Raw genomic sequence first — 16,695 nt, forward strand, 5'->3', positions numbered from 1 at the left:
ATCCCCTGCACGCCTGGTGGGCCAGGCATGGGCGGCAGGAAGCCCAGAAGCCTCCGGCCGGGTCCCCGCTGCCTGCCTTCTCCCCTCCTTTGCCCAGGGTCCTGCATCCTCAAGCCCCCTATGTGGCCGCCCTGCACCCTCGCCTGCCCCACTGGATGCCATGCACTGCCCCTGTGCACTGGTTCCCTGCTTCGTACTGCCAGCCACCCCGCTCTGCTTACAGTACCTCACAGCCCCTGCCCCACTGCTGGCTGAGACCCTTGCAATGCGACTCCCTCTCTTCCCTGGGCCCACCTGGAACCCGTGTGAGGTGCTCACCAGAGGGCTGAGGGGACGTAACATCTACTCAGGGATGGGCTCGGCCCCGGGGAAACCATTACCTGCTTACTCTTGTCTCTTCCTGCCCTTCTGTTGCTCCAGTCTTTGGGGGGGGGTGGCGGGGGACCAGCACCCCATCTGTCAGACCTAGAGCCCAGGGCTCTCCACCCACGGTTACTGCCCTGCCCTGGCCCGACACTGTGCCACCCTCAGCCCACCCTCAGCTCTGCACAGACGCGCACGCACACACACACCTGCACATGCACACTTGCACCGCCCCTTCTCACGAGAAACCTGCAGAGGACCCTCACCGCTGGGCATCGAGGTTCAGCCCTCAGGGTCCAGGGCATCTGACTCTGACCCCCCAGGAGGGGGGCTATTTGGACTTTTGGGACACCCAGCGAGGAGACCATAAGGCAAGAAGAAGAGAGAGCCTGAAGACCTTCAGTGTGACCCCAGCCACCTGCCGGGGCATTTGGCACTGGAGGGTGAGTGCCATCTCCTTGTCCCGGCCCGTGTCCACTCCCTGCTCCTGCCCCTCCTGCAACCTGCATCCCTGGCTCCCAGGAGAGGCTGCCCCCAACCATGGCAGAGCCCCTCTCCGGGCACTAAAGCAGCCCTTTCTCAGGGCTCACCGCTCTCAACATTGCACTCAGCACTCACTCACCCACTCACTCATTCATTGGGCAAGTATTTCTTTTACCCCTACAATGTGCCAGGCACTGTACTCGGTTTTTGGGGTGCAAATATGAGGAAGGCATGGGGGTCAATTTCAGGACAATCTTTGCTCATTCCGTGAGCTGGGACTCCTGAAGCTCCCAGCATAGTCGCCAATGAGTTAGCTCGGTGAAACCCCAGGATGGGTTGTAGGGTGCCCATCACCCCACATTCTCACAGGGCTTGTGCAAAGGCAGCTTCCACAGGGTCCTCTGTCAGGGTCCCTCCCAATGCTCTAACTGAGGAGACCTGGGGGAGGACTTGGGGACTCCACCTCTTGACCTTGGGTTGTTTGGGTCCCACGGGGTCTGGCTCACCTGAGAGTGGACTGGAGAAGCAGGGCCGTCTGGGAGCCAGTGCTCCAGCCCTCAGGCCCCTCTCCCAAGGGAGACCCGGCACAGGGCCGCCGTTGTCACAAACTCCGCCTGGCCATGTAAATGTCAGCGGGCATCTTTCTACCTCGGGGCTCATCTCTGGAATTCTGTGTGTCCACTCCCCCTCCCTGAATGCCTGCCTCTGCGCCAGGCACCCAGTACCCAAAATGACCATGGAGAGACGAGAATATGTGTTTGTGATGTACCCGTCCGTGCCTGTGACCACGTGTCCCTCTGTGTGTCGGTTTCTGTGTTCATGGGAGAGCTCATGTGCAGATCCACCCGAATGGGTGCAGCTGCGCCTGTGAGCCCTCCCGAGTCCGCAGTGGCCTGCTGACGAGCCCGTGGTCTCTGCATCCACGTGTGTCTCTGTTTGTACCTGTGCTTGTGTGTGCCTGTGCATGCTTCCTCACGCACAGGGAGTGAGCCAGCGGCGTCTATCCCTGTGTGCACGTGTACACAGGTGGCTGATGGCTGATGTGTGTGAGTGTGGTGTCTGTGTGTGAGGGGCTGACGTGTATCCTGTGCACCTGTGGGTCAGTGTCTGTGCTGCCCTGTCGGGACGACGGTACAGGGTGAGGGATGATATGTCTGTGGGTGTGTTGGCGTGAGTGTGTGCCTGTGTCTGTAACACACTCTGTAGTTGCAGCACCAGAAGGAGAGAGCCGAGCTCTGGATGAGGCCCCCTTCCCATGGACTGCTCCCCTCTGCTAGAGACTCGACGTCTCCTTCCCCAGCGTGCGGGCCTCATTCCCACCCCCAAGGCCTTCTCCCTGCCGCAGGCTTCCTCCCGTCTGTCCCCTGTCGCTGTGCCTCCTCCCACCCGCTGCCCCTCCGTGGCCTGGCTGCTCCGGACATGGCCGTCCTGCATGTGTGTCCTGCTGCCCCCCACCCCGCGCTGCCCGTGGACCCCCCCTCGGAGCCGGGCCTGGTTTTCATTGCTCTCCCTCCCTGGCCCCCGCCCTCCACCCGCACCCCTTGGTCCCTTTTCTCCTTCTCTCTCTCGTTTCAGAAAAGAGGCCAGCTCTGCAGCCCCCCCGGGGACGGCCCCACCATCTCAAATTCCGAGTGCAGAAAAGAAACCGGACCCCCCAGTGAGGCCCGCCTGGCCTCCCGGACCCTTTGTTACTCAGGAACCTCACCTTGGACGGAATGGGCTGGGGGCTCAGCTGCCGCCCACCCCGACCTCCGCTCGGCCATGCCGGCCCGGCTCCCCCCGGCCGGACAGAACTGGTGCTCTCCTCGCCCCCGCCCCCGCTCACGTGGACAGGGGACCCTCCCTGCCTCCCGCCCCTCCCATTTTGATGGTGTCTGTGACATTTCCTGTTGTGAAGTAAAAGAGGGACCCCTGCGTCCTCCTTTCTCTTGCAGTCTGCTTGTCCGTGTGTCTATTTTTCCACTTGTCCGTCTGTCCAGTAAGCAGGTAATGGTAGAGGGTTCCCATGCTGGTCCGCTCCAGACCCCAGCCTCCCTCCGTCCACTCCTCCTTTCTCTCCGCACAGCTGGGCCCCCCTCAGCTGCCTCCGCTTGATGCAGTGCCCTGGACCCCCACCATCGCCTTGACCTCCGCTCCCCACCCCGCCTGTGGGGGGGGCGGGGGAGGGCGAGGTGGACGCCCAGCCAGTCCTCCCACTTCCCCTGGGGTGACGCAGCCCTCAGCCCTGCACAGACCGGTCTGCCCTTGCCTGTTCCCCCTGCAGACAAGGACGAGTGCTCCAAGGATAACGGCGGCTGCCAGCAAGACTGCGTCAACACCTTCGGCAGCTACGAGTGTCAGTGTCGCAGCGGCTTCGTCCTTCACGACAACAAGCACGACTGCAAGGAAGGTAAGCGCTGCCGGAGCCCCCGGGCGCCTTCCCCTGCCCACGGCCTGGGGCCTGAAGGACCGAGGCTGGGGAGCGGGCTCAGAGGTGCCATCTCCTTCGGCCTCTCCTTGGACTCGAGAAGCTGAGTGACCTCTGAGGTCACCTCGTTTTGCCTCCCGCCTAGAGCACGGACGCCCCCCCATCCCTCCCCACCCCCCCAGCAATATCCAAGCCACACACACTTCTGGAGAGGAGGGGCTGCCCCCAGGCCCCATTGTTAGGCTGTTCTGGTAATTAGTGCTCCTTAAAATCCATGTCCAAGTCTTTCTCTTTGTCCGACCTCCCGCTGTCAGGGAGGCAAGCTGGGACAGTGGTGAAGAACACAGACGCTGGTGCCAGGCTGCCTGGCCCAGCCCTACCACTTAGCCAGCCACGTGCCCTTGAGCAGCTGACTTCCTTTCTCCGCACCCGGGTTTGCTCACTGAGTGACTCCTGGATGGCACTGGCACCCTCCTCCTAGGGGTGGGGCGCTGTGATGTGCTCCGAGCAGTGCCTGGCTCGTAGCAAGCAGTCACGTATGTCACTGTTATCGGTCACATCTCTGACCCCTGGGGACACCCAGAACAGGGCTGCTGCCTCCCTGACATTGAAGCCCAGCAGATCCTTGGAAACAGCTCTCGGGTCATTGCCCATATCACGTGATACCTCTCTGGATGCAGTACAACCCTGGCCCGCTCCCAGTTGCTGATTCCACTGTGGCCCGTGCCTGCTGCAGACGTACTATCCCAGCAGCACAATGTAGACTCGCCTCTGACGCTGAGAGTCTGTGTGCCATTGGGTGAGTCATTTTGGCTCTCTGAGCTTCAACTGCCTCACCCATGAGATGGTCCTAAGCTTTAGAGCCCTTGCTTTGAGCACTTAGCACAGTGCCTGGCAAATGCCTCTTCTCACCATTACTAGGTGGACAACCAAAGTACCAGCAAATAAACTGCCGACTAGAATAAACAGAGGTGAAGCACCCAACGGACATTCCAGGGCTTCCATCCCCATCACTTCAGGCTCTCCAAATACAGAGTACCTGACTCACGGAGCCCCCTTATCTTTTAGCTAGGGGAGACCTTCTTCTGATGTTGTCTAAACTACATGCCATCTCTGTACTCTCTATGAAAAACAGGGTTTTGCTAAAGAACCCTCAGCATTGACATCAACAAGATAGCAGGAGGAGGTGTAAGCTTCCTGGGAAGATGGCCTGTGTGTAGCTCCGATTCACTTTAGAAGAACTCATCGTTTCTTACTCAAGTGCTAGGCTAGCAACAAATCAGTATTTCCTGACCCCCTGCGGAGGGTGTAGCTCTGTGCAAAGTTCTGTAGGGGGTTCAAGAGGGGATCCCTCTGCTCCCGAGGAGACTGCAGTGTAGCTGGGGAGAGAAGTGGGCATGGAAGGAGAAATTAGAGGGTGGGGAAAAACTGGTGTAAAAATGGGGTGGGGGGCAGTGAGTGTGGACATGGGAAGGTGAAGATGGGTAATGGAAGCAGCTCATAGCTCAAACGTGGAGGCCAGGAGCTCCACCTGCCTCCACCCGGGCTGCTGGGCAGCCTGCGAGGGCACTGCCCCTCTGGACCCTGGCGGCTGTGCATTCATCCTGTGAGCCTCTGACTATAGGCACAGCTGTTCGGCCTGCACCCCACCCACCCCTTTCTCCTCCCCAGTCCAGCAGTGCACTGGCTTTTCCTCAGAGGGACCTGTCAGATTGGATGATAACGCATAAGAAGCATCAGCCTTGGAGTTTGTGAGGCCATGCCGTTCCGAGGCAGAAGGCAGATTGCAGTGGATCAAGGAGCCCTGAGTAGTGAGAACATGGTGTAGCAAGTTTTCTTGAAGACAAGGAGACAGGATGGGTGGGAGCAGGAGAGCGTTGTTTCAGGATGGGCAAAGCGTAGGAAGGTTCGTGGCCTGGCCGAGCTGGCAGAGGGAGTGAGCGCGGGAAATGTGTGACACGAGGGTCCCCAGATGGTGGGCAGCAATGAGCTCCAGCTCCAGGAAGGAAAATCCATTCCTGCCCAGGAGGAGTGGCACCTTCTCTAAGACAAGGCAGGAGGGAAGGTGAGTTTGCAGGTAGGGGTTGGGAAGTTGAAGTTGTTCATATCTGAGGGCCCTGCTTTTCTCCAGGAAGCAGGAGGTGAGGTGGTCTGCTGGGAGCGGGGCTGGGAGTTGAGAGGGCCGAAGGTTCGGAGCCGTAGCTGAGGAGGTGGGAGATGGAGCTGGTGAAGGACGAATCCAAAGAACGTCAAGGGAGTGGGGGCCCAGCCATGCTTGGAGACCACGAATGGGGTTTTCCAAGATGGTGCCGCTCAAGCATGGCCCTTGATGAGCAGTTGGGGTGATGGGCCACATGGTCCAGCTGATAGAGAAGCAAGTTAAGTCAACCCAGGAGGAAGTATTGGGAGGAAGTGGAAGGTTCTCTCTAAAGCTGGAGAGGTGTTAGGGAAAGGGAGGGCCTGAGCGCCCTGGAAGAACGGGAGGTGGCCACTGCGACGGTGGTGTGTTTGTAGCATCGAGAATTGGAGGGTGATGACGAAGCCTTGGGGGTGAGAGGTGAGAACCCATAGAGCTGAGAAGGTCGGGGGCATGAGGCCAGCGTGTGGGTGGACCATCCATGTGTTTGTTGACATCACCTAGGATGGTGGCAGGAGTGGGGTGGAGAGAACTGAGTCAGGTGCCAAAGTCTTCTGTGGATATGGAAGCGTGGCAGGAGATCAGAGGATGGCAGCTTCGTGGAGGGCAGAGGTGGTATGGCCAAATGGCCTCCAAGGTCCAGGAGTGTACACAGGGCGCCTGGGAGGGCTGCTTCCGTGGACGGTGCCAGGTGAGGTCCAGCTTGGAACCAAGCAGCTCGATTTCCCCGGGCTGGGTGACTGAATGGGAAAGAAGTAATGTGAGCTTTCCTGCCACCTCTAAGTGGGGGACAAGAGAAGCAAGAAAGGAGGAGGAGGGCAGGGAGGGGCTTCTTCCTTCCGTTCTTCACAGGGGCCATTGGAGCACTGGGGTCCCTGCTGATCCCCTCCCCCTCACTCACCTCTCCACAGCCGGCTGTGACCACAAGGTGACATCCACCAGCGGCACCATCACCAGCCCCAACTGGCCTGACAAATACCCCAGCAAGAAGGAGTGTACCTGGGCCATCTCTAGCACCCCCGGGCACCGGGTCAAGCTGGTAAGGTGCCCACTCCCCACCCCGCTCCTCTGTGCCATCTGCCCATCACCTATTTCCTGTCAGCTTCAAAGCCCCACGTCACTCAGAGCACTGCTCAGGGCCATGCAGGCTGCGGGCTGGTGGCCTGACTGAGCCCACAGGGCTGCCATCCCTGTGAGAAGCCCAAGTCTGGTGTGGACAGAGGCCCTTTCCCAGCAAACAGTGGGTTTGTACCTGCCGTCACTTCCTTCCTAGGTCCTCCCCGTCTCCCATCCACCAGCAGTGGCCACTGCCCTGGTGTCCGTGAACTGGGGTTCAGGGGCCTTGGTTTGTTGCCACCTGTTGCCCACGCCTCCTGCCCCCGGCCACATAATTCCTAATTCGCTGTCCTCCCTCATGCCCTCCAGACCTTCATGGAGATGGACATCGAGTCCCAGCCTGAGTGTGCCTATGACCACCTGGAGGCGTACGACGGGCGTGACGCCAAGGCCCCCGTCCTGGGCCGCTTCTGTGGGAGCAAGAAGCCCGAGCCCGTCCTGGCCACGGGCAGCCGCATGTTCCTGCGCTTCTACTCTGACAACTCCGTGCAGAGGAAGGGCTTCCAGGCGTCCCACTCCACAGGTGAGCCCACCACAGGCCAGGGTGGGGGCAGCCGGTGCCCTATGTGGTCATTTGTCCTGGAGGCATCTGCTGATCCTGGTCTCAAAGGCAGGCCCTGGGCTCCAGTCGGAGGTTTACAGAGAGCTCCTGAAGACACAGGCCCAGCCCGTGGCCGGGTGGAGAGACAGCATGTCCTGAAGGCCAGACCAGAGGGGCAGAGAGTCAGCCTCCTGGGCCAGGGAGAGGAGGTCTGGATGAGGGGTGCGAAGGTCAGAAAACAGGGCAGTGACAACAGTGGGTAGAGAACCAGAGATGGGGAGGGAATCCCCTGGAGTCCCCAGAGGTAGGACACTTGACTGTGCAGTAGGCCACCCACATTCCACCCCCCCAGATTCACGCGTTCATTCATTCCGCAGACATTTGTGAACACGTGGCAGGTACGCGGCAGCATCCTAAGTGCGGGTCACAAAATGAACGAAGCAGGGCTTCCCTGGTGGCGCAGTGGTTGAGAGTCCGCCTGCTGACGCAGGGGACACGGGTTCGTGCCCCTGTCCGGGAGGATCCCACATGCCGCGGAGCGGCTGGGCCCGTGAGCCATGGCCGCTGAGCCTGCGCGTCCGGAGCCTGTGCTCCGCAACGGGAGAGGCCACGACAGTGAGAGGCCCGCGTACTGCAAAAAAAAAAAATGAACGAAGCAGACAAACCTCTCAGTTCTTGAGGGGTTTACTCTGCATTTACTTGCTCGTTTATTCAGCAACCTTTCTACTGAGCCCTGGGCCCCTGCAGGAGACTCAGAGGGGCACGGAGAGATGAATCAGGTGTAAGCCCTTCACCCTGCCCACACGGGGACCCACAGCCCAGGGGAGGGACAGGACACGGAGAGATAATTACAGCAGGAGACAAAACACGATAAGGGTCTCGCTCTGGGTGTGAGGTGATGGGTCATTGCAGGCAGGGGAGGAGACCAAGCACAGCCATAACCCCAGACAGCTCTGGGCGTACACAGGTGACTGCAGGTCATTTAGTTTGGCTGGAGCAATGGGCATGTGAGGACAACAGTGAACTGGGAATGGTGTGGCTACAGAGAAAGGCTGGAGCCCAGTCCTGTGAGGCCTGGGACATCAGGCCAACGGTGACCGCTGGGGGCTTAGCAGGCTTCTTGTGGGTCTTAAGCTACCTGTTGGGGAGGCCCCAGAACTGATGGGTCCACAGTCCCGCTCCTCCCTTTTAACTCAGCCCCTGACCCAGGCCTCGCCCATCCACTCCCCACCCGTGAGCCCAGGTGTCCTGGAGGCCAGAGGGCATAGGAAGGGGTGGACGGGCTGACCCTGCCCTGCCTGCTCTCATTTGCCCCTCCCAGCACAGGGTCACACACTGGAGGCCCGGAACTCCAGCTGGCCCTCAGACTTGCTCTGTTTGGCCCACACTGTGTTTTTTAAAAACATGAGCCAACGTTGAAAAATTAGGAGTTTTCGCATAAAATCCACAAGTACGTCTTCTCGCTTAAGCATGGGAGCTCAGGCGACACAGGGCCCACATTCTTCCGTGACAGCCATCAGCTGGAGCCAATTAGCAGCAACCTCTCCCTGGGGCTTCCACTCAGAGTGGCCTTCCACCCACCACGTCCCCGGGCCTCCGCGGGCATCTCTCCAGAGGGAAAGCCACAGAGCACTTGTTCCAGGCCAAGGCCTGGGCCGGGTCCAAACCCACCTATCACTAGCCATGTGGCCTTGTCCCAGGGCCTCCATCCGGCCAGGAGGCCTGAATAGGGGGAGGGACAGTGCCTGGGCCGCAGCCGTGCTCGGGGGGGGGGTGGCTGATCTTGTGTCCTCCTCCCCCCTCAGAGTGTGGAGGCCAGGTGCAGGCAGAGGTGAAGACCAAGGACCTTTACTCCCACGCCCAGTTTGGCGACAACAACTACCCCGGGGGCGTGGACTGCGAGTGGGTCATCGTGGCCGAGGAAGGCTATGGCGTGGAGCTGGTGTTCCAGACCTTCGAGGTGGAGGAGGAGGCCGACTGCGGCTACGATTACATGGAGCTCTTCGACGGCTACGACAGCACGGCCCCCAGACTGGGGCGCTACTGCGGCTCCGGGGTGAGACCCGCCACCCCTCACCTCTGCAGGCCTGGAGTCCCGGCCCAGGGGACAGCACCTGCCTGGCACGTTGTAGGAGCCAGAGGCCTACAAAGTGGGTGGTCGCTCACAGAGGCCCGCCCCACCCTGGGCCATCCCCACCTAGGAAACCAGGTCCTTTTTGGTCAACACAGAGGTTCCTGCAGCCTCTGGGATAGGCCCTGCCCTGACCCAAGCCTGCTCAGCACCAGTTTGGTTGGGTCTCGAAGGTAGTTTGCATCTGGAGAGGGGGATGGAGTTCCCTCTGCCCTCTGATTCCCTCGTCCCAGTCCAAAGGCAGCTGACCAGGGCCCGGAATGAGGGCAGAGGTTGGGGCAGGAGCCAGAGACCAGGACTGAGCTGAGTCGTGCTAGGCAGTCGTTCTGGCGGAGCTATACAATACCCTCATCTCTTCCGCTGCCAGTTTCTCTTCTTGGTGAAAGGCCAGCTGGTCCCAAAGCACATTGATGTCACTGTCCAAGCAGATACTGAATATTACTTCTTGGTCCATAAAATAGCACTTTCAGAGGCAGTGGGCAAAAGTTTGCTTGATGGGGTTTTAACTAAGGCCACAGGAAAACCACAGAGGTGGGTTTATTTTCCTCCAGGCAGAGCTTGTGAGTTCTTTTGTTTTTTTCTTTTTCTTTTCAATCCTCTCCTCCTTCAGTGAATGCCATCTTCCCCTCGCCATTCCACACACACACACACACACACACACACACACTTTTGCACATGTACTCACACTCATAGGCACACTCAGACACGCCCTCCTTCCCGTCACTTCCCTGGTCCCCTGCCTATCTCATGGCCGTGCTCCAGGGCTGCCTGGGTGCCCCAGGCAGGGTTAAACTTCCCAGGAGCAGCAGTAGCTGCTGAACCCAGCATTGGCCAGTGGAATATCCCCTTAGGAACAGAGCTTCAGCCTTTGTCAACTGGCAAGGGCTGGGCCGGGCTGGGACAGGGTGGAGAGCTGGGGAAGCGGAGCACACAGCCCCCTTGCCTGCCTGCCTCAGCCGCTCCAGAATCCCCAGGCTACCAAGCTAGTGCCCCCTCCCCACTTAGCTCTTTATGACTCTCTTGATCTGACACCTTTGGGTGAGTCACACACCAAATTGGGTGTCCCCAGGTGGCTTCTTCCAAAGACTTCCATCAGGCTGGAGCAAACGGGAGGGGACCTGGGGAAGGAACCCAGTTCCGTCAGGGCTTCCTGGCATGGTTGCTGGAAATGTCCCCAAGGGTTTCGGAAATGGTCGTTTCCACGCCTTGAGGGCCAGGGCCTCTTGGTGCTGATGCCCTGTGGGCAGCTGTCATCCTGAGGGCCTGCACACACAGGTGAGGAGGGGCTTGCAGGAGCCTAGGAAGGGGCATCCCCCGGAGCTGACCATGGCCGGCATCGGGGGAGGGCAGGAGCGTAGTGGCCGAGTCCGGGTCTGGGGGACCCAGCTGTCCTGTCTTCTCCAAGAGACAGCCGGGACAGCAACAAGGCAGCCACTCAGACAAGCTGCTCCCTTTCACAGCTATCCTCTTTTTGTTCCTGCCACCAGCCCTTCTAGGCTTGGAGAGCAGAGAGCTTTTGCTCCTATTTGCTTCTGAGGGAAGCCAGGCCCAGCGAGGGGCAGTGCCTTGCCTAAGACTTCACAGCTAACTAGTTAGTAGCAGCGCTGGATGTGGAATGAAAGTGTAACTCTGCACTTAAGACAAGCTCCTCTACCCGCTGCTACCTCCCCTCCTCCAGGCACCCCATTAAACCCCTGCTCCCAAGAATCCTCCTCCTGCTTCACGGCGCTGGGGGAATCTGGCGGAAGTCGGGAGCTGCCCGCCTTCCTTATAGCTGGGGAACTCGGGAAGGGAAACAGCAGCCCAGCCCCTGGTCCTCAGTCTCATGCCCACCCCTTTCCTCTGTCAGCCTCCCGAGGAGGTGTACTCTGCGGGAGATTCTGTCCTGGTGAAATTCCACTCGGATGACACCATCACCAAAAAAGGCTTCCACCTGCGATACACCAGCACGAAGTTCCAGGACATGCTGCACAGCAGGAAGTGACCACTGCCCTCACACGGCGGGGACGGGAGGCCCGCTGCCCTCAGTCAACTGAGCCGGACAGCGGGGGCCGGGCAGAAGGCGGGACCCCGTCCCCGTCCCCCAGGTGCCAGGACCTGCGGGCCAGTGGTCCAGGTGAGGCAGGGCACTGGACTCCTACATGAGCCACTGCCCCACGATCCCTTCCTCCCTTGCCCCCGCCAGGAGTGAAGGGCCAGGGCCAGGGAGCCAGAGCTTCCCCTGAGACACTTGAAGTGGCCATTCCTCTCTGGGGGCCCAGCCCGGTGGGAGAGGGTCTGTCAGCGGGACCCGCCCACCTTCCCTGCCCGTCTCTACACGCTGTATTGTGTATGGCCGGTGGCATATCTTCATTGTAATGTACATTTCCCACCCCTTCTCCAGCCCTGATTTGGTTTTATTTTAAGCCTCCACTTCCCCCTCTTTCCTGGGGCGTGAGTTTCCGTACACGTCCCACAGGAGCCAGGGCGGGAAGATGCAGGGGAGGGGGTGCGGCAGCAAGACAGGGCTTCGCTCAGGCCCAGTGGCTGGTCGGCCACACCGGGGCACCCCAGCCAATAAACCGAAAGTGTTACAGCCAGTATCCTGTGCCAGATGCTGTCTGGGGTGCGGGGGCGGCGGGCGTGGGGTGGCTCGTCTCACTCCAGATGCGCAGGCTTGCTGTGTCCGGGGCCGGCCCACAGCCAGGACACCTGGCCTCACTGGCTGCCTTTCCTTCCGTCAATTCCAGGGCCCCAGAGGGTGGGATTTCACGGTCGGGCACACACAGATTCGCCTCGCACACTTCAGCCTGCAGGTGCCCCATGTACACACACTGCTCGCAGCTCTCCCACACGACTGAAGGGGTGGAACGTTCTGTAAACAGGCTGTTCGGTGGGGAGAGAGGAGATATGTAGAAGAGGATGGCGTGTGTCTGTTCATCCAGTGTCCATCTGGGTCTTCTGTCTCTGGGTCTGGGTGTTGGGCTAGGGGAGCCCACCAGGACCCAGAACACCAGCATCAGCCAGTACAGATCCACCAGCTGGCCCCCAGTGCCCGCCCTCCTGAAGGTCGGACCCCGAGTGCTGGCCTCTCGGATCCTTCTCTCCTCAGTGGGACAAGAGCCAGATGCTCGCAGCCACTGAGCAAACATTCCAGCTCTGGCCCCCTTCCCAGGGTGACCCATGGCTGTGTCTTGTCTGGCTTCTTCCTTCCTGCCATTGCCTTCTCCCTCTCCAGGCAATAGTGAGGCACAGACCTGTCTCCCCGAGGCCAGGTGGAGAGAAACTACATCCCTGCCCCTTCCCTTCAAAGGAGGCTCTCTCTACCCTTTCTCTCCGTGGATCTCACAGGGAAAGAAAGCCCAGAGAGGACCCAGGTTCTCTGCCTGGACTGGCCAGTCCCAGATTCCAGAGCGAGCAGGCAGCCTGCTCCAAGCCCTGGAGCTCCCTGAGAGCCTTCGGGGGACTGTAGGTCTTTTACTGGCCCCAAACTCGTTCCCATTGCAGAGGCAGATGTTGTGCCAGCTGCTGTCTGGACTGGGGGGGGACCTACCCCCAGGGAGCAATACGGCACGGTGCATCCCATATTGGTCCTTTAGGCAGAAAGCAGCAGTGGAAACCAGACACATGGCTAGTATCTGATGCGCATGCAGGATCAGCTCCCATGGTCAGGTTGCAGCCTTCTCTTCTAGTCCTGAGCGCAGGTGAGGGAGTGGGTGCTGGCCGGAGGGCCAGTGAGGTCACAGGCTGTGATGTCACGGCCACCCCTCCACCTCCTCTGATCAAAGTGCTCAGGACAGCTCAGAGGGCCGTGAACAGAATACAAAAACCCCCAAACCATTGGAGCCGCCCAGGCATCTCATCTGGACACTTTGCCAACAAACTTGGCCTCAGCTCCATAGCAGAATTTGTAGTCAGTGGTCACAGCTCTCCTCACCAGCCCTGCAGGTTCCTCTGAAGCTCAGAGGACTGCGCTGCCAGTTTACAAGCCACATGTGCGCAGAGAGGCAGGACCACAGCCCCGTCCAGACTGCAGGACTGCGGCCCAAGAGAGTACCCAGTCCTCCCCCACCCAGGTCAGGGCCCCTGTGAACAGCAACAGCACAGCCGGAGGCAGCTCAGGACTGACCCATGCAGCCACCCTGGGCACCCGTCCCAAGACTCCATCACAACCGTGGACTCAGGCCCCTCTAACGACTCAGGGACCCGTGCTAGTGGGCCCTCCCAGTCTTCCCTGGGCCCATCTTCCCAGAGGCTGCCTCTGGGCACTGCAGGCTGATCAAGAGCTGGCTGCAGGCCATTGACACACATTCCAGAAGTTAATGAATGTGTTCTCCAGACCCGGCCTACCCTCACCTTCTGGCTACTTCAGGCTTCTAGACTAGATGAACTCCAGCGCAGCTGCCCAGCCGCTCAGGTGATTCCGCGTCAGAGGACAGAACCCTTCCTCGTCCAACTGTCTCCAAGTCCCTGAGGTTTCCTGGGTCCTGAGTGTGTGGCCAGCAGCAGAAAAGCTAGGATGGACCTGCCCCAGACTGCGCTCCCACCCTGGTAACCAGGTTAAGATAAACACATACCCTGGAGCTCCGGCCTCTTCCCTCTGGGTGCACCTCTCTAGCCCTCGGAGGACAGGACACCAGCCCTGGCCCGGCGGTCAGGAGATCTGGCTCTGCCTTGCTTCGCCCTATGACGCTGACCGACTGTCCCCTCCCTGGGCCTCTGCTCCCCAGCCTATCACCTTTCCCCAGCAACCCTTCCTGTCGGGGTCTAGTCTCCAAGAGCCAGAGGACAGGGCCAGGCTCCTGAGGCAGCTGGGGGCTTCCAGGGCCAACTGTTGGCTCAACGGTAAAAGAAAGAAGGTTGGATGCCCTGCACTGCCCCCTCACTCCTTTTTATCTCTCCCCCTCCCCCTTACCCCACATTCTTCTCAGTAGGTCTTGAGAAGGTTATAAGCTTGAATGCAACACAGCCAGTTTGAGGCTTCCCTGGTGGTCCAGTGGTTAAGACTCCACGTTTCCACTGCAGGAGGCACGGGTTCAATCCCCGGTAGGGGAACTAAGATCCCACATGCTGCGCGGCACGGCTAGAAAAATTTTAAATAAATAAAAACATAGCCGGTTTTGAATACAAGCTTTCCCATTTGGTGGCTCCATGCCCCTTGGTGAGTCATTTAACTGCTCTCAACCTTGGTTTCCCCATCTGGATACAGAAGATGATAGCACAGTGTTTCAAGAAAGGAAGAGGTGGACTTTGGAGGAAGCCTGTCACAGCGCCTGGAAAACAGGCTCTCTGTAAATGGGCCTTCTTTTCCTGTCATCTGCCAAACAATTCTCCAGTTCCTGGATGAAGCTCTTCCTATGCTAAAAGGAAACTTCTGGGTCCACCAGGTTCCAGTCGTGCGTTAGGAGTTTAGCGCAGAACTACATGTGCCAGAGAGGGCAATGCTTAACCCACAGCAAGGCGGGGCTTGCGGGGCAGCGGGGGACATATTTCTGGCTAGCTGGTAGCCTTTCTGGGCACCTCCCAAGTCACACCCTGTGCTTGACTGTCCTTACACACAAAGCTGATTCTACAATATGTGAAAAGATTGGCTGCCCCAGTTTGCAAAAATAGTAGTGCCTGACTTGGGGAGAGGAGTAAGGAGGAGAGAAGGAGGCCAGATGTTTTCCCCTGAGAGTCAGAAGGCCCACCCCCTCACTGACCAGCCTGCTTCTCCTGCTGCAGCCCCCTCCCAGCCTCCCAGCCCTCCCCTCCCCCATCCCAGGAACATCTGGTTCCAATCTCTTCCAGATGCTGTGGCCAAGCCGTTTTATGGCCAATCACCTCAGCTCAGCTTCCTGAAGGCCTCCCTCCATTTCGGGGAATGGTCCCTCCTCGTCCCTTTCCTTGGGACCTTGGCCACCTCTTTTCCTAACATGGAGAAGAGACACATATCGAAGCCAAATGAAACTGTGAGGGTCCTCAGAACTGGCACCTTCCTTCCCACTTCCCCCCCTTGACAGGGGGCCTGTCATCCAGCCAGGATTAAAAGAAAGATGCTGTCCCGGAAGGAAAGGAATGGATAGGGAAGTGTGTGTGGGTGTGTGTGTGTGTGAGTGAGGTGTGAGTGTATGAGGCTGTGCCTATATATTGGGTGTGTCTGTGTTTGTGTCTGCACAGCAAAATACCCCACTGTAACCTGGAAGTGCCCCTTGGTGGCCACCACCTCATTTTCCCTCCCTGCCTGCACTAGCTAACTCGGGGCCCCTCTGCTGGACAGTGGCAGCTGCAGCCCAAGGTTGTCCCTTACCTTGCAGCTCTCTGTGGCCGCCAAAGCTGTCTTCCCTTGCAGCTCTCTGTGGCCGCCAAAGCTGTCTTCCATATCCAGCCCAGGTAGGCGGTGTGTGGTGTGTGTGTGTGTGTGTGTGTTTATGCACACATAGACCTCTCTCTCTCTGCCAGGTCAGATTAGAGGGACACAGGCCAGAAGGGACCCCGGGGCAGACTCTGGCAGATGCCCTGACCCAGCTCTATGTGACAGGTGCCTGGAGCCGCCCAGGGCTGGCCGAGTGCCGGAGAGCGGCCATCTGGAGAGAGGAAGGAGGGACAGCCTCTCTGGAGGAAACCTGTATGCAGCACCCCCACCACCCGTGCCTCAACTGGCTCCTTCGTCCCCCACTAAGAGGACTCTGGGAGCCAATCTCTCCTCCTAAGAAACCCAGAAGGGTTTTGCAAAAGGAAGATTGAACCCTGTGCCTCTGGGAGACTCTGAAAACCCCTCAGCTGGTGCTGGGGGGTGGTCCTGCCCAGAGGCGGAAGGATGGACCCTGGAGGTCACCCCCCATCCTTAGAATCATGGACTCCAAATATTCCCCACTACTCCTTCAAAATAAGCTTCCTTGGTATTTTTGGCTCCACAGCCCCCCCTGGTGTTATTCGGGAACTAGGCATGGCCATGGTCAGCCAGAAACGCTGTGGAGACCCTTGGGTGGGCCACTGTGTTCGAGACCTGCCCCGCCCGTGTCTTACTGTCCCAGGTGGTCCCTGGCATACACTGGGGAGACAGGGCAGTGAAATGGAAGGATTCTAGCTTCTGAATTAAATCCTGGGCATTGTTGCCTACTGGCTGTAAGACACGGGCAAGCCTTTTAACCTCTTTGTGCCTCAGTTTCTTCATCTGTTAAATGGGAATCATACGGTGCAGGGACATTGCGAAGACTAAAGGAGCTGATGTGTGTGAAAGCATAAAGGAGCTGATGTGTGTGAAAGCACCTGGCCGGATGCCTGGCACGTAGTAGGCCCTCAGGAAGTGGCATTTGACCTTCAGCTTTCCTTCCTAGTGCAAGGAGGCTGTGCCCCAAGCTTTGGATGACACATGTTCATTTGGCCCTGAGCCAGGCAGTGTCAGGGAGGTGACTCTGTTTTTTTCTGGAGTTTTTCCACTCCAGCAGAGGATCATTTTAATAAGTCCATAATAATAGATGCAGAGGTGACTCAGATCTGCAAACGAGGAGCCCTGCTGGGGAGCGGACACTCGGGCTCTGGGGGAGGGAAATTCA

At 59.0% G+C, this 16,695-nt stretch overlaps 1 protein-coding gene across 3 annotated transcripts in view; it reads left to right on the top strand.

Moving 5' to 3' along the window:
• BMP1 (bone morphogenetic protein 1) overlaps positions 1 to 11,757 on the top strand; it is a gene marked incomplete at its 5' end in the record, with an annotated part of 40,481 nt that extends 28,724 nt beyond the window's left edge. For 2 of the 3 annotated variants that reach the window (XM_079706955.1, XM_079706954.1), the window contains 5 exons: positions 3,110 to 3,235; positions 6,302 to 6,429; positions 6,816 to 7,029; positions 8,853 to 9,103; positions 11,028 to 11,757. In XM_079706955.1, the coding sequence (XP_079563081.1) occupies positions 3,110 to 3,235; positions 6,302 to 6,429; positions 6,816 to 7,029; positions 8,853 to 9,103; positions 11,028 to 11,162 (854 nt within the window). In that variant the 3' untranslated portion in view covers positions 11,163 to 11,757. Of the gene's footprint in view, positions 1 to 2,421; positions 2,780 to 3,109; positions 3,236 to 6,301; positions 6,430 to 6,815; positions 7,030 to 8,852; positions 9,104 to 11,027 lie in introns of those variants that run through there. The other variant, XM_079706956.1, reaches the window with a different exon arrangement.
• Between the last annotated feature and the right edge of the window lie 4,938 nt (positions 11,758 to 16,695).

Source organism: Hyperoodon ampullatus (assembly GCF_949752795.1).
Source record: "Hyperoodon ampullatus genome assembly, chromosome: 6".
Lineage (NCBI taxonomy): Eukaryota > Metazoa > Chordata > Mammalia > Artiodactyla > Ziphiidae > Hyperoodon > Hyperoodon ampullatus.